Source organism: Notothenia rossii (assembly GCF_949606895.1).
Source record: "Notothenia rossii genome assembly, chromosome: 6".
NCBI classification, from domain to species: domain Eukaryota; kingdom Metazoa; phylum Chordata; class Actinopteri; order Perciformes; family Nototheniidae; genus Notothenia; species Notothenia rossii.
This window is the reverse complement of record NC_136909.1, coordinates 13,933,762-13,960,622: the sequence shown is the minus strand read 5'-3', so window position 1 is coordinate 13,960,622 and position 26,861 is coordinate 13,933,762. Positions and strand designations below refer to the sequence as shown.

General features: G+C 39.7%; 2 protein-coding genes across 6 annotated transcripts; one reads left to right on the top strand and one right to left on the bottom strand.

The window, feature by feature from the left end:
- Nucleotides 1-6: 6 nt before the first annotated feature.
- LOC307042701 (DNA repair protein XRCC4-like) lies at nucleotides 7-21,833 on the bottom strand. Of its 5 annotated transcripts, none has more exons than XM_079686728.1 (9): nucleotides 21,708-21,833; nucleotides 20,954-21,010; nucleotides 16,743-16,878; nucleotides 15,629-15,837; nucleotides 7,410-7,576; nucleotides 6,598-6,762; nucleotides 5,350-5,452; nucleotides 2,229-2,357; nucleotides 7-1,251 (listed from the first exon to the last, which is right to left on the bottom strand). In XM_079686728.1, exons 1-8 carry the CDS (start codon nucleotides 21,756-21,758, stop codon nucleotides 2,235-2,237), a joined length of 1,011 nt encoding a protein of 336 aa, XP_079542854.1. In that variant the 5' UTR covers nucleotides 21,759-21,833; the 3' UTR covers nucleotides 7-1,251; nucleotides 2,229-2,234. The 5 variants fall into 5 exon arrangements, with proteins under 5 accessions (XP_079542854.1, XP_079542852.1, XP_079542855.1 ...); XM_079686726.1 differs by having other exon boundaries at nucleotides 7-314; XM_079686729.1 differs by having other exon boundaries at nucleotides 2,233-2,357.
- Nucleotides 21,810-25,984, top strand: tmem167a (transmembrane protein 167A). The gene is made up of 4 exons (XM_079686744.1): nucleotides 21,810-21,950; nucleotides 23,476-23,585; nucleotides 25,051-25,085; nucleotides 25,196-25,984. Exons 1-4 carry the CDS (start codon nucleotides 21,948-21,950, stop codon nucleotides 25,264-25,266), a joined length of 219 nt encoding a protein of 72 aa, XP_079542870.1. The 5' UTR covers nucleotides 21,810-21,947; the 3' UTR covers nucleotides 25,267-25,984.
- The last annotated feature ends 877 nt before the right edge of the window (nucleotides 25,985-26,861 follow it).

The window sequence follows — 26,861 nt, the reverse complement described above, 5'->3', positions numbered from 1 at the left end:
CTTCATGCATTCATCTGGAAATCATCCTCAGAAACTGATCTGGGCCTCTGCTCACAAAATGCCTTGCCTTGGGATGTATAGAGGAGACAGTGTGACATTCCAGTGGAGATTAGTAAACCTTCAAGCGCGTGTTGTGGGATTATCCAGGCGGCCACCCGTGGTCTTCAGCTGACGTTTAGGTATCATCAAAATCATAAGACAGCAGGAAGGTCGGGGAGTCAAAGGTAGAATGGTCAGATGAAGACACGAGTAAATCTCCAGAGGTTCATTACTGTCGGTGTGAAGACACACTGTGATAACCTTAGGACCTAAAGCTGGTAGTAAAGGAAAAGGTTAGGATGAGAATACAGAGAGACAACATACGCTCATTAACCCTCTGCAAAACACCACACAGTGAGTTTGGGCCACGAAACATCTACAGAATAAAAGGGCAGATGAAAAGGAGGTAAAATGACAAACTGCTAGTTTATAAAGAGGAAATGAAAGAGAGGGCGCATGGTTTATTTTCATAATGAAAAGAGCAGGGAAAAAATCAGCAAACATGATGAAAAAGCAGAAACAAGGCAGCTTCGTTTCCATGTTGGTGACACCCTTTTTTCTGGGTGTAGCCTGCTGTCCCTCAGTAGTTGTTACTCTTGTTCAGTCTAACCCAGAGACAAGGTCGAGGGGCTTGGCAGCCAAATTCAAGCTCGGGGCGAAGTCAAGCTCTTGAGAAATCGCTTCCATACTCTTGGTCCAGATTCTCTACCTTGTTCTCCAAGTCATTAGCAACAGCAGCAGTTCCTGAGGAAGCACTGGAGGGCGTTAAGTGGCTGTTATCTCATGATTATTAACGTATCTGGGCAAAGTATCGACGGTAGCTCACAATGGAGCACACAGTCTGAAGTGTCTGGAAAATGATAGCGTCATTAGTTGTTCGTCTTTTGATTTATTGAAGACAAGAGACAAGCAGTTAGGCTCTCATGAGAGCTGTAGCAGGTAATTGTCACAGTTAAAGCAAACCAGATGATGGTGACATGTTCTGGCTTTCCCAATCTGGGTCCAAATCTGGGAACAAATCTGGGAACAAATCTGGGAACAAATCTGGGGACACCTCCAGGACTCTGTTGCCTGGTTGTCACTGTTATGGTTGTGTGTATCGAGGTGAGGGTTGACTAGCCACAAGTATATTGCCACATAGCTGGAGAGGCTTTAAGAAAACGTATTTATCAGAAAAAGCTTAGATTTAGGCTTTTCGTTCCTAAATGGTATCTATTTATTGAGGAGGATGGAGAAGACATAAGGGAAGAAAGAAGGGAAGGAAAAGGAAAAATATGTGGTTCATTATTCTCACTTAATAAACAAACATTCCATTTCAAATGTAATATTTCATTTGTGTACTTTGGAAATGCAGTTCAATATCTTGATACAAGGCTGAATGAAATGAAAAAGGATATTTATAACAGATGAAATGTGATAGAATGCAAATGTAAGGGTCCAAATAAGAAAATAAGTTCAGGTTTGAAGTAACATTCAATAGCTACTGCTGTCATTGTTTGGACTAAGCTCTTATCCTGTGTCTAGTCAGAGATGCAGCAGTCCAAAAACCTCTAGTCATTGTATTGCAAAGCGTCAGTATTAGAAAACATGCAGCTGGTGAATGTAGGGAGAGGCCGCACAACATCGAATGCATGAGCCGGATGTTCAGGAGACATCTCCGTAAACCCAAACATTAACAGAAGCTGATAAATATCTCAAACCCGGCCAGGCCCACCAGTGAGTCAATCTTTCTAGAGTTGAACTCTTAAAATGTTCCCACCCATAGAAATGTATTCGTAATTGTTCTTACGATATGTACTGAACATCTGAGATAGAATATTACAAATATATTATATTTGGTGTGGTCTAGTTATTAAGAAGAGGTGGCAGTTTTAACATTTGTGAAATGTTTAACAGGGTAAAAAAAAACTAAGATGTAGATAAATTCCTTGTATTGTGGTTGAAAGCAGCCTGGAGATATTATAAAATGATATGTTATTGTGTCTTGTTGATACATTTTTTGTATTTGAGCTACTTTAAAATCTGCAAAATATAATCTTGTTCTCCCACCTCCAATGAAAAGCCATGTCATTGTACTGCTACTGTGTTTTAAGAGAGGCTCCACAAAACAGCTATGCACTGAAATAAAATGATTGATGGAAAGCTGAATCAAAAAATAACTAGAACCATTATTTGATTATCTGACTAACCTGCCTTTATTCCTGCTCAGAAGGTTCAGGGCTCAGGGTGTGAAGTAATCTTCGCTTTCGCCGCGGTTGTTCATCCTCGTCATCAGAAAAAGTCTGGTCCATAGAGATGCCCTGGCTCACCAGATTAACCTGCATACAATACAGCACACACAGACACACAGAGGCACACACAAACTATTTAGAAAACACACTCTTACTGAATCACGTTTTAATGTGTGACGCCAAAGATAACTGTCCTGCCTCGTATGCTTCTAGTATGTTATTACTTTGCATTTTGTAAGCATCTTTGATTAATAATGTCACTTATATAAGCAAATTATCAATCAGTTGATACAAAAAAGCATGTTTACTGTTAATCAAAAAGGTACTAGATTCTATTCACAATGACCTCTGATGGACTGCAAGTTCCTCCAATCAGTCTGAATTCCTGCACTCGGATGTCTTGATCAACATTTTTTGGCGGGATGTTGGGTGTCATTCTCATAGCCCAAATTCTCCACTTTCATTGCTTAAACCCAATTTTCTATTTGTGTCATTTGTGTAACATTTGAGGGAGTCTCTGGGCTTCAGATAACCTCTGTTAACCCTGGACAACTCCACACTTGAAGTAATGGGACCTTTATCTGGAACAGAGATCTGACATTCCAACGAGGCCTGTCATAAAATGGTTTACATCCAGATAGACTCAAAAACACACCTGTTTGCCCTTTAACGCTTCTGCTAGCACATTCAGACTCAAAGATTCACAGATTAAGCAGTTGTGTTAGATAAAAAGAAATACTTAAGACAATTGATTTGCTGTCAGATTGAGAGATTGAAGGCCGAATGCTGAAATGATTGCTACTGTTGATATATGGGGTTAAATTAACTGACATTACAAAACATCTGATGGATGATTGCTTTCCAATTCTCTCTTCCCCTGTGTCAAGCTCCTATTCTTTCATCTTCTGTCACCTCATTGTGAGTGATATGCTTCCTCTGCTGTCACTATCAGATGCTGGAGGGAACAGGTCGAAGAGAGAGTTTCTTTTTTTGTCTCCAAATCTGCCCTGTCATTACTCTCTTAAGAGGCCTCTGCAATATGAAAACACACCCCGAGGCACGAAGGTTAACTGGGGCCGTGCATGTCAAAGTGTAGTATGTCGGGAAAGTTTGTGTTTTTAATGCAAATAAAACTGCTGTTATGCAAGTGGTTTCTGATGTGGGTTTACCTGAAGACAGCCAAATGGGTGGGGCCAGAAACTAAACAAATGTCAGTGAGGTCTCAAATGTACTAAAGTTTACCTTATGTAGTTACTGTATGTGTTTACTGAATTTGTAAATACAAAACTTTGTCCTGGCTCTTGTCCTCAGATTATCGGGAAGGTGGGTGTGAATTGATTTGGTTGCTAGGGTAACCAGAGTAAAGCTGCACAATATAAGCAAGAAGAATGAATCATGCATTAGGCATGTATCAGCATATTGTAACAAATTTGACATTAAGTTGTGGCGTGTTTTCTACGATGGTCAAGTGATGGCCAAAAGAGAAACGCCTAGAGACAGATTTGCCGGACAGCTGAATTAGTGTAAATACTAAAATTACTTTGGAAACAAACCCATAATGCAGAAAATGGAGAGAATATAAAAGCAAATTCACAATGCATGAAGATGAAGATAGGTGCCAGGTGACGGACGAGCTGAGAACACAAGAAAGCATTGTAAAACACTTCAAACAACAAAGTGTGTAAGCCAAGACCCATACTGCGCAATCTACAGCCGTCATCCCTCTGCACTGAAGGGGGAGTGTGTGTGTGTGTGTGTGTGTGTGTGTGTGTGTGTGTGTGTGTGTGTGTGTGTGTGTGTGTGTGTGTGTGTGTGTGTGTGTGTGTGTGTGTGTGTGTGTGTGTGTGTGTGTGTGTGTGTGTGTGCATGTTTGTGTTGAAAATGAGAGCCAAACAACAGGACCTGCTAAAGTCACTGCATCATCAATATGTTTCGCAACTGTATTAGCATCTCGGGGGAACTTGAGTTTGGCTCTGAACACAAACGCAGCCATTCAGCGAGCGATCAGTCGGTTACCCCGGCAGATTGCAACTCGTAGTACAGGGGGTATGACTCAGATATTGTGACACCACGCCGGCTCTGCATGATGCAGAGGAAGAGGAAAGACCACCTCCTGGCCGGCTGTGTTGAAGCAAAAACAGCAGGCTGGGTGGGTTTATGACTCAAAGAAAAGAGTTTCCCAGAACCTGGCTTCCCGAGGGTATGCTCTCTGCTCGCTGTGCTTTTGAGTTTACGTTAAAACCCCCTGCTTACATGATCAATTACATTCAACTCTCTAGTTTATTAGACAATAAAAAATCAGTTCAAGGAAAGCTTAAGACTCTTTTTAAGTCTGCATCAATACTGACTCACATTTTGTCCTATGACATAACAAGGAGTAACAGGAATGGGCGAAGCGTTGCCGTGTTAAATTCTTACACCCTGCCCCACCAAACATGGCGTATGCATACTGTAAGTAACGGGGACATTGGAGCACAATGCAGTGATGGTCACTGTGACAGTACATTTTTATAAAGGTGACCTATGAGAGTCCCAAATTGAGACAGCTATTGATAAATGTATGTTAGTATGTGTATGAGTATATCATAATTATTTATATATGTATTTTTACTAACAGTCTTTTCCTTCTTTTTTAAGTAATTTTCTTTTCCTCTAATCTGCATTTTTCACTATGATAAAAAATAAGCAGTGATTTAAGTATGAACAACATTGCCACCTGATCCCAAATGATGCTTCAGCCTACAGTGTGATACAGCAGAGCTCACACACATTTGTGTGCGTTAACACCCACATATAAAACGTAATGCCAATTCTCATCATGTCATGAATTGCATCGGTTAGGCTCTGCCCTATCCCTAGAGCAACACTCTAGTTGCTTTACTCTGAGTAATAGGAGGGCAAGGAGATGTTTCAGTCTGGTTATGTTCACTGATTATGCTGTTGCAACATATTCTTACGCAGGAAAACATGAGAACAATAGACTGTTCTATACAGATTGTTCTGGAATTGATTATCATTTGTATTAGCCAATTATTCACAAAAATAAAATGAAAAGCAGTCTTCTTAACACATCACACACACCTGTGATGAGAAGAGTTTGCTCCTGAGATGGATGGATCCTCTGGACCGTCTCCTCCTTTCTGTCCTGACTGTCGTCTTCGCCATAAGTTGTGTCATTGTCACTAAAATAAATAAAATCATTTGAGAACAGAAACTTTTTCCAATAGAAAAATCTGAGTGAGAAAGAAGAAAAATGTAGTTGAGTTTTGAATATTCCCTAGAACAGTGGTTCCCAATCTTTTTCCCCAAGAGCCCCCCCAAATGACTCCTGTTGGAAGTGGGGGGGAGCGCAACAGCGGTAATTCAAGTTTAAAAGTCTCAAAAAGGCTAAAACTACTGTCACAAACTAGATGAATGTGATGTATTTCGTTAAAGGAGGATGAAAGCGTCATTAAGGAGCACTATTGGAGTGGCTTTGATGGTTATTGGACTCAGGATTCATTCATTTGGATTCCCGCTGTCTGAAGAAATTAAAGGATGGCGCAAGTGGAAACAATTCACAAAGGGATTAAACTGTTTAAAACACATGCTCAAAGTAACCGGATTTTGCCGATGTTTTTATGTGGATTCAAAAGTCGTAAATAATCTACAAAATGGAGGAGACCGATCTGATCAGAGAAACTGTGACAAATAATCCAACTGAAACCGGCATGGACAATGACTCTGTTTTAAAACTGAGCTTATCCAGAAAAGCCTGGTTTGGACACTTTACGGGCAGAAGAAACATTTCTATTAAAGAAAGAATTATACATTTCTGTCTTTTTATGCCTTTAACAGCTACTAACTTGAATTGTTATTCAAATTAATTAATCAATTATTTTTTATATTTTAATGTAATGTAGAGACAAGGCTTTTAGTGACAATCATGTCATGTATTGCTTTACAATTATATGTAAAAAAGACCAAAAAAAAAGACAAAAAAAAAAAGTCTAAATATGATATTTGGCGCTCCCCCTGCGCCCCCCAGGTTGGGAACCACTGCTCTAGAAGACACTGCCTTTGGGGTAATCACCTCTCAATATTTTATAGTATTGACCACAAGCAGCTATACCAAAAGCAGCTATTGTGAGTAAAACCTTTCATCCATACACTGTGCACTGCAACGATAGTCTATATTAACACAGGCATGTAAAGTAACAATTTAGCAACTGTGTTCTGCAAAAGCTAAAGACATGGCAAAAAGTAGAAAAGCTTTAAGTAGAAAAGCTAGCCAGTTAAACCAGAGCATGACAGAATAATAAACGCCATGCGAAACCAGTCTGCTGACCTATGTGTACCCTCTCCATCTGCCTGCTGGTCTTCAGTGGGCTGGAGATGGCGGGCAGCTTCCTGCAGGCCTCTGATCTTGGCCTTCTTCTCATTCAGCACCATGACAAAACGTGAGTACATCTTCCCCTCCAACATCTCCTTATCCTCCACTTGCTGCCCCAGCCTGGAGAGAACAATACATAAGTGTATATGCAAAAACATATATCCAAGTGATTGGACTCCCACTTGCACATGGAAACACGTGTGCTCACGCAAAAACAGAAAGACAGATGCATGTTTTGAAATGTTTTTTTTGTTTGTGTTTTCTGGGAGTAATTTGTTAAGGGCAGTGATGCTGATGCCTCCACCCCATGGAGACATAAGTAATGCTTATCCTCCATCTCTGACAATGCTTCATTCATTGGCTAATCAACCAAAAAAGCAGATAAACAATTACACGAAAAAAAGAAAAGAAGTCATATTTTAACTGAAATACGCACAAGTAAATCATTTGAGGTTAGTTCCCAGAAATTACAAGCCCGGTTTGCATCACAGGGTGGAACCCTTAATTCTCTCAAATGGGCGACCAGTGATGATGTCATTCTGGTTGATTGCTGTGCTTACAAACAGCTGACAGGCCGACTTAAAAAGCAAAAAGAGTTTGCATGCAAACAAGACAACCAACAAACAAATACCAGCGCATCTTAAGAAAGTAATGACATGCTGTAGGGGTACTTTCCATTTGAACTTAATATTTGCTGTCCATCACATATTCTTTCATATTTAAAACCCATTAGCTAAAAACACAGCATTGGTTTCCTTCCTCCTTACTCTCCGAGTATTCTCTGGTGCTCCTGTTTCAGTCTACGGTTCTCCTCCAACAGCTGGCAGTTCTTGGACTCCAGATCTGTACTGTACTTTAGAGACTGACCAATCATCTCCCGCTTCAGCTCCAGAGGGTCTGGAGCTGGCTGGAGCTCTACTGAACCCAAATGAACCTGAAGAAAGAAATGAAAGAGAAGAATAAGAACAAAGCAATATGAGAGAGCACAAATCATAAAAGAGTGCAAATTGTATGATTAACAGTTGGGGAGCTCAGCAATGTGGGAGGACCTCAGTAATCGACTGTCCTTACTCTGCATTGACGGGTTACAGTTAAGATAGTTAATGGCACATGGTAACATGGTAGGCATAACCTCTGCAAGCCTCCCTTTGAGTATGACAGACTGGGAGGAGACAACAGAACCGTTTTAAGACTACATGTCCAAGCGTCCCCTTTAGTACCAGGGGTTCCTCTGTGAAAAACTGGGGGAAGTTACCTGGGAAAACCACATCTAGCACTCCAATCTTGAAAAAGTACTTAATTCATATAATAATGTATTAATGCAATAATATCACAACCAAACCAGCTTCTTCTGCTTACAGTTCAAAAGGAGTAAGCATTTACACCTTAACGTCATTCCCAGAAGATGTGAGTGGGGGATTCTTTTAAAGTCGAGGTATTTCTTCGGTCTTGTTGAAATACAGGATGCATTCATTAGTCACCAGTAAATCATGCAAGATCATTCACAGTTTCCTCTCTGTTGTATCTTGTCTGTGAATCTTTGGAATCACAAACAGGCTTCAGATGTCATAAAGCATTCCTCATTCGGTTGACATTTTGGCATTAAGTCCCAAAGCAGGGCTCAGGCATTGCAGCGAGCGACCGAAAATTGCGGAAGATTCCAAATATTTAGTTTATGCGTAACATTTTCTAAATTCCACTGTGGCATTCAGACAGGCAAAATAGGATTTAATCTACAGAAAACAGCTATCATTCAATAGAAAAAACACTGTAGCTCAGAAGCAGCGGTCAACTTGAAGTGTGCACATCAAATCTGCCACGCCCACACCAATGTTCAAATAGCTTGCTTGATTGTCGTCTTGGAGATTGTAAGAATGCGCACACACACACAATAACAAGAACTCATGAGTCCACGAGCACTCAGGTATTGTTCATAATGCACTGGGAAACCAGAAGGTGACGAGGTGCTAAATCTTCTCTGGGCTATGGCGGGGTCGCCGACCCAATGTAATAAAGCCGCCATCTTCAAAAGCTCTCATAAAATACTTGTCATTTTTGTCCCGTGCCAGTTCTGTCCTGGCAGGCCACACAGCTGCTTTCCCCTCCATTGTTGAACCTGGACATGTTAAGTGGACCTTTGCTGTAACAGCTTCCCTACCTTTTTCTTTGGTTGTGTCTCTCTGTCCCTAACAATACAAACGTGTCTCCATTGTTTAATGCTTGAAATACCCTGCTTATATTGAATGAAACCAAGAGCAAATTAGCAAGACGAATCAGCTTCAGATATCTTTTGTGTTTTGCAAAAGTAATGATAACACCATAAGCTAATTTAGCAAACATGCTAAAAAGTCAGCTTTTAGCTGTGTCACTGTTAAAATGTTAGCATGCTAAAGCTAGCATTTAGTTTAAAGCACCACTGTCCCTACAAACAGAGCCATTAGTGTGTCTGTAGACTTGCCTTTTTTACATGTGGTCCTTTTCTTGTGTTCAGGGGCTTGGATAACCTTCAATACCTTACTGCTCAATGCATTAAGAAAAACGCACACAGTGAGCACAGGGGCTCATGTGCGTCCTCACATGTGTTTTGAGCACGAGATGAGAGAGCAGACCAGGGATCACTCATCAAAAAATGAGTAATGGTCTAAAACTCTGACTACTGACAGCCTTAAAGGTAATGATTCCTTTCAGTGGCCTATAATTCCAGGATAACATCAATAAAGATGAAGAAATAATTCTGTAAAAAAAAGTACTTTGGAATAGTGATAGAGCTTTTTCAGTGCTACTGCACCCGGGCTGATCAAATCAAAAATAAAGTCGACCTGATAGGATCGGGACATAGAGGAGACCACCCAGGAAATAAAGAGGATGAGCTTCACGAGAACTCATAAAAGATCTAGAAGAACATCAAGATGTCACTGTGATACGGTGCAGGCTCCTCGCTCGTGTGACACTGAGCCTCTTAAGTCATCTGCAATTTGGCATAGTGATTCAGTGTTTGAGCAAGATGGTCCACTATTATTAGGAGACAGCTAGATTGGTGTAGGAAGAGGCCCAGTAAGAATGCCTCATGAGCGCCTCATAATTATTAGTTTGAATGGTTTTTCAATGTCATCACGTCAGCTTCAAAGATATACTAACTTGCACACTATGTAGGATACAAATTATTATATGCACACATAGGAGGCTGTGATAGCTGTGAAAGCTTTGATCTTATTTCAAAATCCCTCCTCCCCCTTTTACTACCTGTGCCTCAATCTTCACTTTGCCGCCAGAGAAAAGTCATTTGGCAATAAATCAGCCACATGAGAACGTATAATGTTAAGGCTTTGGGCTCTGACATGCTGAATACACTAATATTTCCACACTTCAAAGAAATGTGTAATGTCCTACATTTACTGTACATTAACATGTCATATGTTAAACTTTGTCATCAAAGTTTTACCCACTGACCTAGTTCAAGACCATAAATCTTCCTGACCGGCGTGTTAACATGGTATTACCAGTTTAAGACACCAGATACAGAGATGTTAACTGCTGAAGACACAACCTTTATTTACTGGATTAACATTGATGAAACTGAGGCTGCTGTTTATTTCTTCTGCTCCTTCTTTGATATACCAAAAGGTTGTGTGTTTAAATGTCTTTACTTCCAAGGTTTCTTAGAAGACTTCCTGCAGTGTAAACATGTGAATTCCAGATGACCAAAAGTTGACCTTTATCTTACTGTGCAGCAAGCAAAGAGGAAACAAGAACTAAACAAAATATAAATCTGGAAAAGTAGGCAAGCAGCATTCTGAACTTTACATACCAGTGTCAAATAGTAGTGAATGTTGTTTTTTCATTGATTAAAAATATTTGTTATAAGACAGGAAAGGGATAAATAGCTTTGTTTCTTGAGCTGTTGCCTCCCTCCTGAGAAACAGAGATACAGAGAAAGGTCAGTCTGCTCACTGTTGCCAGAAAGGTGTGGGAGGTCAGACTGTTTGACTCTGATCCACGACCCACTGCCACATTTTTCTACAGTTACTTAAAAAACTACAAAACTGTTCATTGCTGGTTTTTCAGCCTCTATCAAGATTAAACATATGACCCTTATTTGACAGGATGGGCTGATTTTTTTAAGATGGATATCATGTCTTTGTAAAACTGTAAAAACTACTTTTTTGGATGAAAATGTAACAAAAGAGACTACATTGTATACTTAGCAAAACATGTGAATGTAAAATCTTCCAGGATTTAGGTTAAGTTTGTCCTACATTACAGCCAGGTCCAATGTGGGCGTGGTCTAACAATCTGTTTTTGTGTGCATCACCAGACAGCTAGCCAGATCATAAGGTCAAACCCGTGGAGAGGGGAGACGTAGGTGTGGAGGACAAAGCCAAAAGAACTACAGCCAAGTGAAAAAGATACCACACCACAATGTGAGCACAGAGGACACAAAGCTTTCCTTTTACACTTTTACAACACATCAATGGAGACCAAATCTACGATAGGTCAGAGGACAAAGACCCCGTTAATCAATATGCAGTAATCAATAATATAAAAGTCAGTTGCCATCATTGGAATTTATAGATTAAGGTTTCAAATAGTAGCTGACAAAAAGGAAGCTGATTAAAATGATATTGTTTTTACTGTTAGCTCATTTCATTTGATGGCAAAATTATTTTGTCTAGGGAAAAGAGTGGGCAGTGTGAGCGTGATGACAAAGACACAGTGTTCAAGGATGGGCAAGGGTGCTCAGAATGGAAAGTGTGGGCATAGAGCGAAGATCAACTTGTCCCATCAGCTCCATCGCCCGCCGAGCAGAGGCGTGAGGCAGATAAAGAGCAGGAGGTGAGGGGGGACAGCACTCAGACGGTCCCAGATAACTTGCATGTTCCCGTAAACACAGGGCAAGCGATGGCAAAGTACCAGAGCAGATAGTGGCCGAAAATTGTCAAAGATCACTCAGGTATCTGCCTAGAATACTTGGCTCTATGACATTTAAAACAAGGCCTATATGCATCTCTCAACCAGCAAATTCACTGATCTAAGAGAAAAAGAAAAAAAAAAGTAACCATAGATAATATGTCTGAAACCACAATAAAAACTATTTGGCCACGACATGGGATTTGCAGCACCCATAATGGGTTGACTGGGCTTATGAAAACAGCTGCAGGCAGATGGTGCTCTTTTACTACAGCATACAGAATGCATTAAACAATCACAAAGGGAAGGTCTTATGTTATAATGGTTTCATATTAATTATAGATTTACTAGCTGACTAAAAGGACCTCCCTCAAAACGTTTTTTTTTTCGATAAACAATTTAACGTTTGAAAACATAACCTTAGGCTCTGGTCAATTTAGATTGATATTTAATATGATATATGCCTGTATCACAACTGTTTCAATACCGCAATGAGTTGTGTCTCAATTTACAGAGGATCAGAGGCTGGCCACCACACTGGAAGACGAAATACCTGTTTGTTTAAATATAAAGGAAACCATGATGATCTCCAATGTCTGCAGTTCGGTGCCAGTAATATAGCTATTTGTTTTTAAAATCCACAGAGGTATGCTATTATATACACATGGCACTGGATGGTGTTTGGTGTAGGACACAAAAGTTGAGAGAAAGAAACATCTGCCACCAAGCATTGTAGAAAAGCTGCTAAATGTAAAAAAAAAAAGAAAAGAGGTGAACTTCAACAATTAAAAATAATGTATACTTTCATGAAGAAAGGGAAGAGAAAAACGAGCCACATTAAAGTTGCTAAAAGTATTGTCATAATTGTATATGTAAGGTTTTTGGTTTTGGCCCACACATTTAGAAATATTAGTGTTTACAACACTCAAATGCTGTGAAGGAACAAACACATTCAAAACAAGCATGTATTGTAAACTTCACACTTCATCTTTTGGGATAACTCAATCATAACATAAAAACATTGACTTGTGGAGTAATGTTGCACAGCTGGAATCCCAAGTGAACAATAACATAAGTGCTTTTTGACAAACATAAAACATTGACAATCAGTGTCACATGCTTTCCCCCAGACTCATCCAGAATCCTGTGGCTGTAATTAGTACAACTGGAAAGCATTAAAGCCTCTGTCTCCCAGAATCGAAAGTCAGTCTGAAGTGAGAAATGTGCAGCTCAGTATTCTCAAACACAGAGAGACAATATTCATAAATGATAGGAAGCCTCTGGATCCCTGTTCCAACATGTGTGTGACCATCATGCTTATTGTCAAAGCGCTTGATAGCATTTTCCTGTTTGTTCTTTAAAACTAAAAGAGAGGCAACACAGGTATTAACTGATAATGTCAAATAAAGTCTGCCAGGCCTTAAACTTACATATTGTGCTCCTATTGTGTAATCAACTTGTGTAAGGGAAAATCTCTAAAACTCTCTACAGACAGAGACGAGCCTTTAACTCTAATAACATGTTTCAAAGTCCTTAGAAGTTTAGGTGTCTGTTTAAGCAAGTGTCAGAACTAAAATATTTAGCTCTCCATCAATGACAGATTGGTACTCAAACAGACATTAAGGAGGAGATAATTTCTGACTTGGCAATGTAAAACACCTGCTTAGTAGCAATTTAACGAGGAACACCCAAATGGCATTCATCATTACAACCTCTGGGGTCATATTCATAAAATATTAATGTCAGGGTAAGTTTGCCACCTGTTTTGTCTCCAGCCTATTTTTTCCAAACCCGAAGGAAACTTTTGGTAATTTCTGGCTGGGAAAATATGTTCCACTTTTGAACCTCTAACGTGTTGAAAAAAGGAGAGCAGGAAAAAAAAGAAGCAGGTGTTAAGCAAAAGTGGTAGTTAGCACTCAATGCAAATAGTCCCGCTGTTTTTTTTAGATTTGTGTCACACACACACACACACACACACACACACACACACACACACACACACACACACACACACACACACACACACACACACACACACACACACACACACACACACACACACACACACACACACACACACACACACACACACACACACACACACACACACACACACACACACACACACACACACACACAGTGATGAGTACTCTCAGCAACATTATGAGCATTAAATACATATTTGAAAAGCAGACTGGGAGCTGGATAAATTTGGACAACTGTCAATTATATTTTGTGTGGTCTAGTTGCTCCTTTTGGCTTCCCCCTGCACAAATGAGAGAGATTATTTATGTCATGATAAAACCTATGAAATTGTTTGATTTGGAATATAATAGTCAAATGATGGCGGCTGTATATTTGTGAGTCGCTCTTGTGGTTGGTGATGTAATCAGATCTAAAAGTGATTTAATAAAGGCTTACAAAAATCAAAGCATTAGAAATCCATTGCAAACTAAAGTCAAAATGGATTATCTTGTATTCCATTAAGAAAGCCCTGTGTGTGTATTGCTTAAAATGTTTGTTCTTTTGTTTCTTGATCCATTTATCATTTCATTATCAAGATGATCTTTCAAATGTCCCATCAAAAATAATTGTTTTGTGAAGAATGTCAAAGGCCAATAGCCTGGCTGTCTCACCTAAGAGACACAGTATCTCTGCACTCTGCACATGTCCAGACACGGAAACATGCACACATAGAGGCACACTTGTATACCCAACACTCACCGACACAAAAAGAGAGCCAGGGGGAGTTGGGGAAAGAAAAGAATACGACTCTAATCAACTGTTGTCTAAGATTGTTAGATGGGACTGTCCTGTTCATAAATCAGAGTTTTATGGTCTCTAGCTTTCCTAACCCCCTTGGCCTTCACCCTCTGGTCTCTGTTGCCTTCACATCAGTCCCAGGACCCCTGGTGACCTGCCTCCCGGAGGCAAAAGCATCCTCTCACGATAAGTAACACCAAATCAATTGGAAGCACTATGACCTGTACTCCTTCCAACCTGTCACTCACTCTGAGCTATGCAAGAATCCCCTAAGCACAGCTAGTCATGTATGTTTCTGTCAGAGACAACAGAAATTCAAGAAAAGATGCGCTTTTATGTGGGGAACCAATTGTTTACATTAACTCAAGCTAGCTCCACCTTACCATTTAACAAACCTTCAATCAGCAAACCTTTTTCCCCAAATTTTTATGAGCTGTGGCCGTTAGACAACTGCCTTATATTGTTGCTATTGGACGACTGAATGATTCCTATCTCTGGGTTTTTCCAAAGTGGCCTGAAGGCAACCAAGCCATTCTAATTCTGCTTTAATGTGGGGACAATATAAACCTCATCCTTTTAACAGCCCCCTGTAAAAAAAAAAAAAAAAAAAGACTTTCTTTCTATTTAGTTGTCGTGAGATGTGTTTAACCTGAGGGGACAGAGACACAGGGGAGTGCATGATGTGGAATTTAAGGGTGAAGTAGTGATAGATTGACATCATTCAAATGCATTAGAGCTAATCTGTAGGTATAGATTCCTTAAACCACCTTTAGTTAATGAGTATGCTATACGTCTTTCGGTACGACATGTGTTATCTATCACAATGAAACAAAACAGTGAAACAATTTCAGTCAGTGTCATCAAACTACAGATAATAAAATATAAATGAATATGTTTGAAAGTTTTTGAAGAATAATGTCATTCACGTTACAAAGCAATTGTTCAGAACTGCGCATAGGCGACAACATGCCAGATAACGTTTAATTGGGTTGCAGCCGAAGTTAAGTCAGGTACACCCTTTTTTTTCTTTTTTCTTTTATCTTTTAAATCAACCCTACTTTGTTTTTACCATTCCCCTCTGCATTGACGACACTGCTGTGCTCAAGCAGCAGCCCGATATAAATATAAAAAATGAGCCATGCACTTTAAGCAGTGCTGTTGTCTCTCTGAAGACAGCCTTCAAGCTGCTGATCCTTGTCTCTTATATGACCTTTAAAACCTGAATACATAAAGGTTTTGTCCACTAGACCATGTTGTTAACCTTGAAGATTTTATAACACGGTATAATATGAATCCACCCAAAGCTTTTGCTCACCGAGATGTCATTACAGATCTTCTGATATGAGAGATGGCAGTGATCTGTTGTGACGTGGAATGAATACACAGCCTTGTCTCCTTTTCTCCTTCCTCCTCCTCCTCCTCCACTTCCTCCTCCTCCTGTTAGCGCTTGAAGAAGATCCTCAACATATCTGTCCCTTGTGGCTCCCAAGTCGTTGGCTTCTTTTGTCACCTCATCTTCTGAAACTGAACACAAATAAAAGGCATTTTTCTCATTTTTGCATCATTTTCAAGTGTTCAGTTGAGAGAAAAGCAAAGAGGTGACGGCAGACTGCAGAGCAAAGCTATAAACATTAATTATGTGGCAATGCGTGAATACATGTGAAAGCAGATTTAAAAAGGAAGCGTTCGGAGAAACCGAGGGGAATGTCATCAGCTGTTGCACAGCTGCTCACAGGGGGCTCAGGGTCCCAATTAACACATCAAACACAGAAACACTGACGACCCAGAAGCCCGCACATAGCTGTCACAACCCCATCTCTGCCTGTCAACTCTGCAGATGGACGGCAATAGAAAACTAGAGAGCAGTTAAGTTCCAGGTGTCCTTCCAGAGAAAAGGTACTCATGTGCATATGTTACAACACACACACACACACACACACACACACACACACACACACACACACACACACACACACACACACACACACACACACACACACACACACACACACACACACACACACACACACACACACACACACACACACACACACACACACACACACACACACACACACACACACACACACACACACACACACACACACACACACACACACACACACACATACAAAGACAAGCCTTGTAGAGTTTAATCTACTTTCTACACCTGTAAGCTGCAGCACAGAGGTTGGAAAGGATGATGGAACAAGGTCACTGCTGTCCCTCTGTTTAAAGACTAACAGCTACAATATTGTGGGATGGGGTCAGCCAGGTGCCTCCACAGTTGGGACGGTCTGATGATGATGCTAACCTGGTGACAACCTAGTCTAATCAATGGTCAAAAGATTGAAGTCTTTGTAGAACACACAAGCCAACAATTGTAGGTTCCTCATCTGTTTTTGAGTTTGCATATGGGAAGTCTTTACCCTCTCCGATCCACGCCGAGTGTCCATCGGTGAGAGCTAATGTGAATCCAGCACCCAGGTCGACGGCCCAGTCCACTCGCAGGAAGTAGGGGGTGGCTGCACCTACAGAGATCTGTTGGACTATTCCACTCATGACCTGCAGAAATCAAAGATAGGAGTTGAGAAACTCTAACCATAATGAATACATTTTCCAGAAACAGGTCCGTGGCATTGTGTTCAGGTTATGACGTGGATTGGGATCATGATTTGGACCTCTTACCAAGCCAATTTGATTTTACAAGTTTGTGTTGAACCTCCAGTTGCATCAATGAGCCTCATTGTTTTACTTCTTGGATTTGGTAAAAACATGTCCCTGTGTGTCTTTAATAGGGCTCTCTCTGTGTTTTTGGCAGGTTTTTTGGTGCGGGGTTGGGGGCTCCCTGACCTACAGCGAGTTAATTACAAGCTATTAAAGATAAATAGAAGTACGATACCGAAAAAGGCCAAGTTGTTGTTTGAATTTAGTCAGTGTGAAGAGAAGAGCTATCCAACGATCTACAGTACATCTATTGAGTCTGAATACCCTTGAATCACACAAACTACATCAGTTTGCACAACAAGACTTAAGTCTGGAAACATCCCTCGAGTATGCTCAGTTAAAGCATGTAAAACTCACATTGCTTTGTCAGAAGAAATCAAACTATATGATACACTGTAGAAGAAAGTTGAACCATTATTTAGCTGCAGGGATTAATAATAACCTTAAAATTGATTTGGACCTTGTGGACAGTTGGTGGAAAGTTAGATAGTAGATAGGGAGACAATTCAACATTTCCAGAAGAACCAGAATGTTTGAAAATAGCAAGCAAGGGACAATCACAGCCCTGCAAGTCATGGGTCCTAGCATTCAGTGATGTTTCAACATGCTCTTAACTAAATCATTATTTGCCAATACTAAACTCCTCTACATGCTGAGCGAGCCTGTTTGCTAAATGTCACATTGCCCTCGGAGGCCTTATGCGTTGGCAAACCGATTCACTGCTGCAGTTAAAGTTAAGTATCCTTCCAGAAGCTGACTCTGTTCAACAGATCAGTTACAAACAATGTTGATCTAAGGGTTTCAATAAGATCCATGACATTGTTCCTTACATGTACGGACTATTCTTCTTCTCAGGGGTCTTGAGAACTTTTACTTTATTACGGATGTCTAGGCTAGAACACGTGATTACTGCTTCCACGTGAAGTGAGAGGTGAGTTGAACATCTCCCCTGCTTAACTACAGGGCATAGTGTGTGGGGATACAGGGAAAAGGACAGCTAAATTGGTAGTTAGCTAAGCTGGACATGTTTTCAAAAATGAAAAATGAGCGCCTTCGGACTCGGTGTTACAAGTTAGGACGTGACAGCACGTAGTTTTGTTATTTTATTCTTTCTTTGCATCCCCCATGCTATATGCTGACAGAGCAGGTGGTTAAGGTTATTTAAAATGAGACATTCAGCAGAGCCCTGGCACACTAAACCTTGCAGCAAAGTTGACCCTTTGTGCTTTGAGAAGGGGTGTGGCTGGACGAAAGGGGATGAACAAGATGAGGGGGCTGAAGGGTTCAACTTTAACCTCATAAAGTGAGCCCAGCTACTCATTAGTTACTGTAACATCTGTTGCGCAGGGACGATGACCCTGTGGTAAAGACAGAAGGACACTCCAATTAAATAAACAGCACTGTATGTCAGGAATGGTGAGCCGCGCAAACCTTCAAAGTCAATCCCAAAGTCTTACCGTTCAGTAACTCAGTTGGCGGACCAAACCACAGGAATGCTTAAATCATCAACGATTGCTCCCCTACAGTTTTGACACACAGCCTTCATCCTCTTAACTTCCTCCCTCTGTAATTTCTTTCCTCAACCTTTTCATTGTCATTTCTTTCACATTGCCGCATATGAAAACTGCACGACATAACTGCAGGAAGTACTAGGTAAATGAGTCACAAAGAAAGCCTCTAATTATGCATAGTGACTTAAATGGGTTCATAGAGAGTAGAAAAGCCAAGGCAGTTAACTATCTGTTTAATGGGCCTATAGACAATTAGGCCAGTCTTCCTCTCATTGTCCTTCCACTGGACTTTCCCTTCATGCTTTCTACAACACAATGGCTCCAAGATTTAAAGAAGAACTCCAATGATCGCTCAGGGAATAAAGCGGTGCAGCACTTAATAGCAACGGACTGTGTCATTCGCTGTTGTTCATTGTTATTATCACGTATTAGCTCATTTAAGCCACTTGACAAATAGAAACGGTGTAAGCACAGATAATACGCACCACCATAAATCAAGGCCTAAATGTTAAGGGTGTGTGACCACAATTTGACCAATGCATGCTTTTACACAAACACTATGTTTAAAGAACTACTGTAATTGGACCATGGACATTTTACTACTTATACTTTTGCTGCTCGCCGAGGGGACTGTGATATAGTGTTGTTCAGGGTCCTGCTCTTTGTCTCATTGGCTCATAATTCCTGTATTGAATTCAAACATATGTATTGAACCCATATAGTAGAAAAAGCATTTAAGATTGTTTCAGATCTATATTTAACATCTTTGGAAATGTGTATTCTGTTTGTGAGCAGCAATAGCGCTAATGGCGGCAAAATACTTTAATACAAGCTGCAACGCGATCACACCCTCGTTCACAGAAAATTAAGAGTATACAGGTATGTGCGTTAACTCGTCTAATACATTTCAATAATATAAACTCCACTGAAACTACACAAGGAACACATATGCTTCAGTTATTGAAACTTTTGAGAATAGAAACTGTAGCACTGGTTATTCGCAAAGACATTTTAAATGTCCTGCAACAAAGGATAGGAGTGAGAAGCCAAACAGTGATCACACTAACTTTAACTCTGCATTCAAAACCTTGAAGATATTACTAATTTAAACAAAAGCATTCCTTTTAAACAAACATTACTAGCCTGCAAAGGGTTGTCCTCTCGTCCTCAGCTCTTCTGTATAATGTTGTATATAACATCTGGCTATTGTCGTGGATATTTTTAGACTCGTCAATACTGTGAAGATGTACAATGAGAGCAATCAATAATAAAATGGTGAAAGCAAACAGCGTTGTCTTGTTGGTTCTTTAATTGAAGTGCTTCAAAAAGGTACATGTCTCACAGAGTACAGAGTAGTCTGCAGGAGTGCACACAGGGGAACATGTGAGTGTTTGTTTTATAGAGGACTGTTGCTGACTAGAGAAGAAAGAGATAAGACTTTCTCCTGACTGTTATCTTGCAATGCTCTCATAGGGAGAGCCGCATCCTCCAGGTACGACCTTGGCAGGAAGCTACCGTGTGATACAACAGGTTGAGTTGATCAAACAGTTTCTCAGCATAATATCATCATTTGGTTTTACCATATAAAGTAATATAAGAAATTGCCACTACACTATCTATCCGCATAACAGGTCATTTCATATCTCAAATATTCACCAAGGAATAAGTTGCTAGAGTAAACCCCTGCTCAGTCACAAAAGCAACTCTTAGTGAAGATTGCGGTTGTGTAAAAGTTAAGAGACCAATGCATAATACGACCACCTCTGACAGGACTTTGGTGGCGTAATTCAAATTATTACCATCTGTTCTGAATTCTGAATGTCATATTGTTTTAGGGTCAAAACTGATAAGAATCCATGTGACCATTTAAACTGCAGTTCAGCTTAATTAAAATAAATAAAACATCTATACTTTATTAAAGAAGGTTTAACTGCAATGAATAAGGAATGTTATTCCAAAAGCGTTGGAGCTAATCTTCTTTTTAATTCAAATATTAAATGATTGCACATACAGAATATACATCATGCCTTGATTTGACTGCAATATTATCAGGTATGCTCTGATGACTTTTATCAGAATTAGCAACCCGCAAGTATCAATGAATATTTGAAACTGATCCAAAGTTTCTGCAGTATCAATGCATAAGGAAGAGCTGCTCTCTCGACTCTCGGACAGTGATTCAACACACACTCTGATATGTTACTTTTAATAGAAATCTATAACAATTCCCTGAATTATCAAACCGGTAGTGAATATGGATTTTTTTTTTTATGGTATCAAAAGTTAGAAAGGCATATTGTGACATTAACTGGGATGTAGCTTACATAGTTAAATCCACTGTAAACTATACTTAATCACATGAAGAGCAATGTGAGTCTTGCTTATCTTTTGCTTTTACAAACCTGCAATCCATCGGAAGACTGTCTCTTTTTACACCAAGGTTGTGTCCAGACTCCACACTATTGCAGTAAAAAATGCAAAACATTATTTATGTGTGGTTAACAATCTGACAGATTTCTTCTTACATGAGGATCTCCCTTGGAGTGTCTGTGAATGAAGTGTTGGTGGGGATTTATGAAACATGTTTTCAATGGAATCAAGATGCTGCCGTGGCTGGTTAGAGGGAAGGGACTATGTTGTGAAACTCTGAGGGAAAAGTGCACCACAAAAATTTCAGATTTATACGTCACCAAAAGAGTGGAAGATACTGTATATTATGTGGACCTATAAGAAAAAGAGTTACATTTCGCTATTGGATAAAGGGATTTATTTTTTAGGGGTTAGGGTTGAAGCCTTCTTTTTCTTCCTTCTTTTTTTGGAAGTGAACTATTCACAGCCTTATAAAATAATCATAACGTTATAGCTACTTCCGGGTTCTGCAAATGCTGACTCTTCTACGTTCCTAATATCTTTCTACTACCTTAATCACCATAACGTATCTTTACACATCCATGAATGGAAAAAAGGTAATGTTTGTTGTAACGTACATTAAGAGATAATAATGTATGCCTTGAACTGCAGAACGGCGAGTTTTAGAGCGTGCTGCTATGTATCCGCTTCTCAAATGTAAGTGGTTTTCACTCAAATCAGACTGAATTAACAACAATTGTAGTGTTGGTAAAACACTTAACCTACATATTTTCCCAAAAGACTTACGGTATTGTATGTGCTTACTACTGCGATGTCCAAACGAAGGCATTTTTGCATGAATCTGAAATCATTGCAGCTCTCTCCCTGTTGGCAATTATTTGACAGAATGTTCAAGCTTCAACGCCTGTGTTCTCAGCCAATCAGCAATCGGGGTTGAGCGCGTAATTACGTCACGTAAAGTTACGCTAGTTACGTCGCGTATCTTCGAGAGAGCAGGAAGTGTGATGTGGCTTTGACTTGACAAAAATGGTAAGCTTGTTTTTATTTATAACTCGCCTTGGCTCTTGTACAGCATATTTTAAGCATACTCCTTAACACACACACTACGTCTAATCAGTGTCCCGAAACACTCATAAAGCAACTAACGGCTAAAATTCGATGTAAAGCAGGACGTATGGTAAATGCTAAACTATCTCGCTAGCATAGGTTAGCTAAAATAGGCTAAAAGTTTAGCCAGTCAACTGTAAGATGAATGTTTCCGTGCTTAAATATCGTTACAATACATTTTAACATCACCATCTAAGATGCGTTTCTGTGTCAATGAGAGGGTTTCATAAGAAAAGAACAAATGCTTGAGCATTGTTATCAATGCAGCAGCGCAATTTGCCACGTAGATGCACCATAGTTCATAGAGCATCTGTGTTTGGCTTAAGGAAAAGTCTGTTGGTTTGCAGGTAACTTAAGTATTCCACAAATAACTTATTGAATTGCAATCGTAATGAAAAGCAATTGATCAACAACGTTCTACATATACAACACATGAATCAATAACAAACAGCCTGTTCGAGGGATGATAATTAGTGCTATAGAGCAAAAAGTATGCATGAATGTACTTGTTGATTATTTAATTTGTATATGCGCAATAATGTTTAATTATTGTAAAATACAAAAATATATCACCCATTTTATAATTATTAAAATAAGTTATTGTAGTTTTAAGATGGTAATTTCTGGATTAAATGAGAGCATTGTATGTGAATACTACCTAAAAAAAAGACTCTTGGATGAATGCACATGTTAATGTGAGTGAAAAAAAGAGGTCACAAGACTGGTTGCATCAAAGATCATTGCAGAGCCCCTTGGTAGGGTTGGAGTACCTTCACAAGTAAACAGTTCATTGAATTAAATAAATGTATGAATCCTTGAGCATTCTTGGATGTGTCTGTGAGATGTCCTGTACTCCATTGTAGATATCAAACAGTGAAAGGATGACTGATGAATGTAGTGGGTGAATGAGTTTATATTATCATCATTTTGAATTGCTTACCATTTTAGAAGCCTGTCTGACACAGGTGGAAAAAGCTAGGAAATACGCTTTTAATACACAAAATCATAATTACAAATCTTCAACTAACTGATTTCTTGTGAGTTTTATATTTATATATTTTTTTTTTTTTAATGACTCAAACAGCATAATTGAGTCTCGTTCTTTTGCGCATGATCACCATATGAAATAAAGATTTGTCTTATGCCAATATACCTTTTTAGGCAGGTGAGTGATCTCATAAAATTGTAGGATATTTTTCACTGGCACCATATAGAAAAACATGTTATTTCCTTTTCCTCAATTTTGCGTTAAGTGTTTTTGACAAGTGTGAGTCCATTTGTGTCTGCAGAGCCACCCCACATCTTTTTCACACAGGAGGAACGGCTTGTACAACAACATTCCTTATAACAACTAGCATTACATCAGTGTTGGATTTGATGACTTATTGATGTTAAGGGGCATTAGATCCTTTCTGTACTAAATATGTAATTCTGTGTCATCTTGCAGTCGGCCATTTTCAACTTCCAGTCACTGTTGACAGTGATTCTCCTCCTGATCTGTACCTGTGCCTACATCAGAGCACTGGCTCCCAGCCTGATAGACAAGAACAAGACCGGGTATGATCAGATACTGTTTGCGATACTTAAGAAGCTGCCATTGAAGTCTTTCCAGTCATTTGAACCCTCAAATACCTGCCTTCATGTCTTCGAAGGAGACCATGTTATAAAAAGCTGCATAACCAAATCCTTTTTGTTACATTAAAGTCTTAGTTTCAGGGTTAAAAAGTCATGCTTTTCTGTCACCAGTCATATCATTCAGTGCATGCTACTGACAATGCAAGGCGAGGCAATCATTCAACACACAAATGATTTGTCATGTAAAGCTTATGCATTAGGCTTCATCCTTCAAGGTCCCGTCCCCATAAACGTCTTCATTACAATAGTTGATTCCTAGGTGGTCACTTCTGTATTTCAACTTACATTAATGATATTTCTCTCTGGGGTAAAAAACAACAAGAAATGGTCTGCGATAAAGCTTTAGCCTAAGCCCTGCAATTTCCCATCCCTATGTAACTGCCTTTAAAGAACACTTGCTTATTTTTTCAGCTAATAAGACGCTCCTCATTGATGTGAGTAAAGAGGCAGAAGGCCTAAATGTTCTTCACACTGAATCATTATTATTCTTGGATGTACTAACTCCATGATTCACTTCTAATAAGTCTGGCACAGCCCAGGAACAGCCAGATGCATTCTCTCACACACACACACACACACACACACACACACACACACACACACACACACACACACACACACACACACACACACACTTCTCTTTCACCCAAACACGCACACACACGCACACACACCATTGGAGCAGGGAGGGACGCCCTCTTCAGACGAACACATGAGACTGGCAGATGGATGGTTTAATAGTGTCCCTCTTGATAGATTTGTTGACTAAGGCATGAACTGTTATTTTTGTTGACCCATTTTGCAAATGATTCTGGTGTGGTAGGGATAGATTAGAGTCTGAGGGGAAGAATGTGTGTGTTGTACAGAAAATATATTAACATGATATATTTACAAATACATTTTAAATCCAGGACTATCCTAAATCAATCAAATACAAATAAAATGCTGACCCCATCTGGTTGAAAGTTGGCTGGATTTGCAAACACCCACCCTCACAAAGGCCAGCAAACGCCTCAGAAGAAAGTGAAGGCCTGGAATGCCAGTTTCCCTCAGCTGTCACTGGAGATAATACGATTTGCCTGATCCCCCCCCACCCCCACTTTCCCCATGTGAGCACCCCTGGCTTCACATGGACACTGACATCTGATAGCTGTCTGGGTTTTTGTACCAAAGTGGTCACAGTCGTCTTGTAAAGCAGGGACAGGAGTCTGACTTGAAGTTACTGTAGCTACCTCAACATATTAAAACTGCTGCCCCTTTTCCACTTTGTGTATCACCAGATCAAAGCATTTTATTATTATAGTGATTAGACGGTTAACTTTCACAAAGCAGTCAAATCATTTGAGTCTTTTTTTGTGCTTACCATTTTTCAATGTGTTTCTTTTAGGCTTCTAGGAATTTTCTGGAAGTGTGCCCGAATAGGTAAGCCTATGAATACCCCTTGTTTTACGAAACATGTGTTTTTATCATCGTATTACTGAAATGCTGTTAAGCAATTCTGCTTTCAACTTTACATCATTTCTTTGCTCCAGGTGAACGGAAGAGTCCGTGGGTGGCTTGCTGCTGTGTCGTCATGGCTTTTAGTATACTGTTCCTACAGTAGCAGTCCACAGAAAAGCACAAATAGAAACATTGGGGAAATGAAGAGACAACGAGGCATGGACAGTACGATCCTAAAGCACAACAGGACCTCCAGTGATTGTCACTCAGATAAAGTCAAAGCAGAGAGCAGTCATCACTCACCGTAGCCACGGAGAGAGTAAATGTGTCCTGTGTGGGGAGGGGGGAGCTGATAGCCAAGGAGTGTGTCTAGATCCCTCTGCGGACTCCCAGGTCCTCGTGTTTGCTAATGTGGAATGTTTACTCCGGATGTGTGTGTGGGGGGGGGGCCAACGCTTTCTCTTATCTGCCATTTAGTTTAAAGAAGACTCGGTCACATTCTGGCCTCATTGGTGGGATCAAAATGACAGATTGTTTGTCCAAACATTTCACACTGATTTATTTTTCCCCTTTCAGTTTGTCACAATTGCATCAACCAGTTGGACATTTTCCACAAAAAGGACCTTTCTAAACTGTTATGCGATTCGGCCCTATATTTGTAAACAGAGTTCTAGAGGAGTGACTTAAAGTCATCTCGTCACCCTCTTTCTAACCTGCGCCCTGTTTGTTGTATTAAGAAATGGTGATCGTATTCAACAGCAAACAAAATGATACTTTAGCTCTTCAGGCGGTTACTTGTCCCACGTGTTCGCCACAAAGAGCTGCTGATGTTTTTAAAGTCAGTCATTTTGCCGCTATTTATTAAAGATCCTTTTTGGAAATCTGGTCTTTGGCCGTTTTTGTCTTTTTTTGGAGTTGATGTCTGTTGTGATAACGCCACACTTTAAATAAAGTGTCATTAATAATTAGTTCAAACTTGCAAAATACATGTTGATGACAACTTACATTGATTTTGTCAATATTTTATTTTTGAGGGTTTGATTACACATACTACATTTAAGATTGCACCTGAAAACTTGAATATAAAGTTTCTTAATACATGTTTAGGCTAAGAGGAAACAACCACGTAAAATGGGGAACTCTTCCTGTTCTCAAAATTAATATAACCATGACCAATTTTCTCCTGAATCCAAAATCTAGAGTGATTCAACTCAGATTTGGGATTTCAGTTCTGGAATTGCTCAATAAACAAATATGTTGCGAAATATATTCCACAGAGCGTTTAAGGGGAATTGTTATTTCAGAACTGTTGGATAAAACAGATTTTTTTTTAAAAGCTGATTTGAGTACAAAAACAAAATAATTCTGTACTTCCACAAAATCCAGATATCTATGGAGCAGCTCCATTATTAATATGTGATGACATCAAATGTAAGACTTTTCTGGTTTCTTGCTTTAGAAGAGTAGCAGGAAAAGTCATGAATCTTTATTTATTGAAAGGCAATGGAAATCCCACATTGACTTCTTAATTTAAAATGGTGTTCCCCTTTAGGGATCGCTGCATTAGGTATCTAGATATCTATCTAGTATTTAGTTCCAGATATATAGTCGTGTGAGGTGCGTTTTGAATTGAAATCCAGGTCTTTATACATACCAAGGCTTTGATGTAATGTGTGGAAGCATTGGATGAAATTCAGGGGGCCGGAGTATACCCAAAATGTTAATGAAGAGTTAAAACAATGTGTAATTGCCGATTTA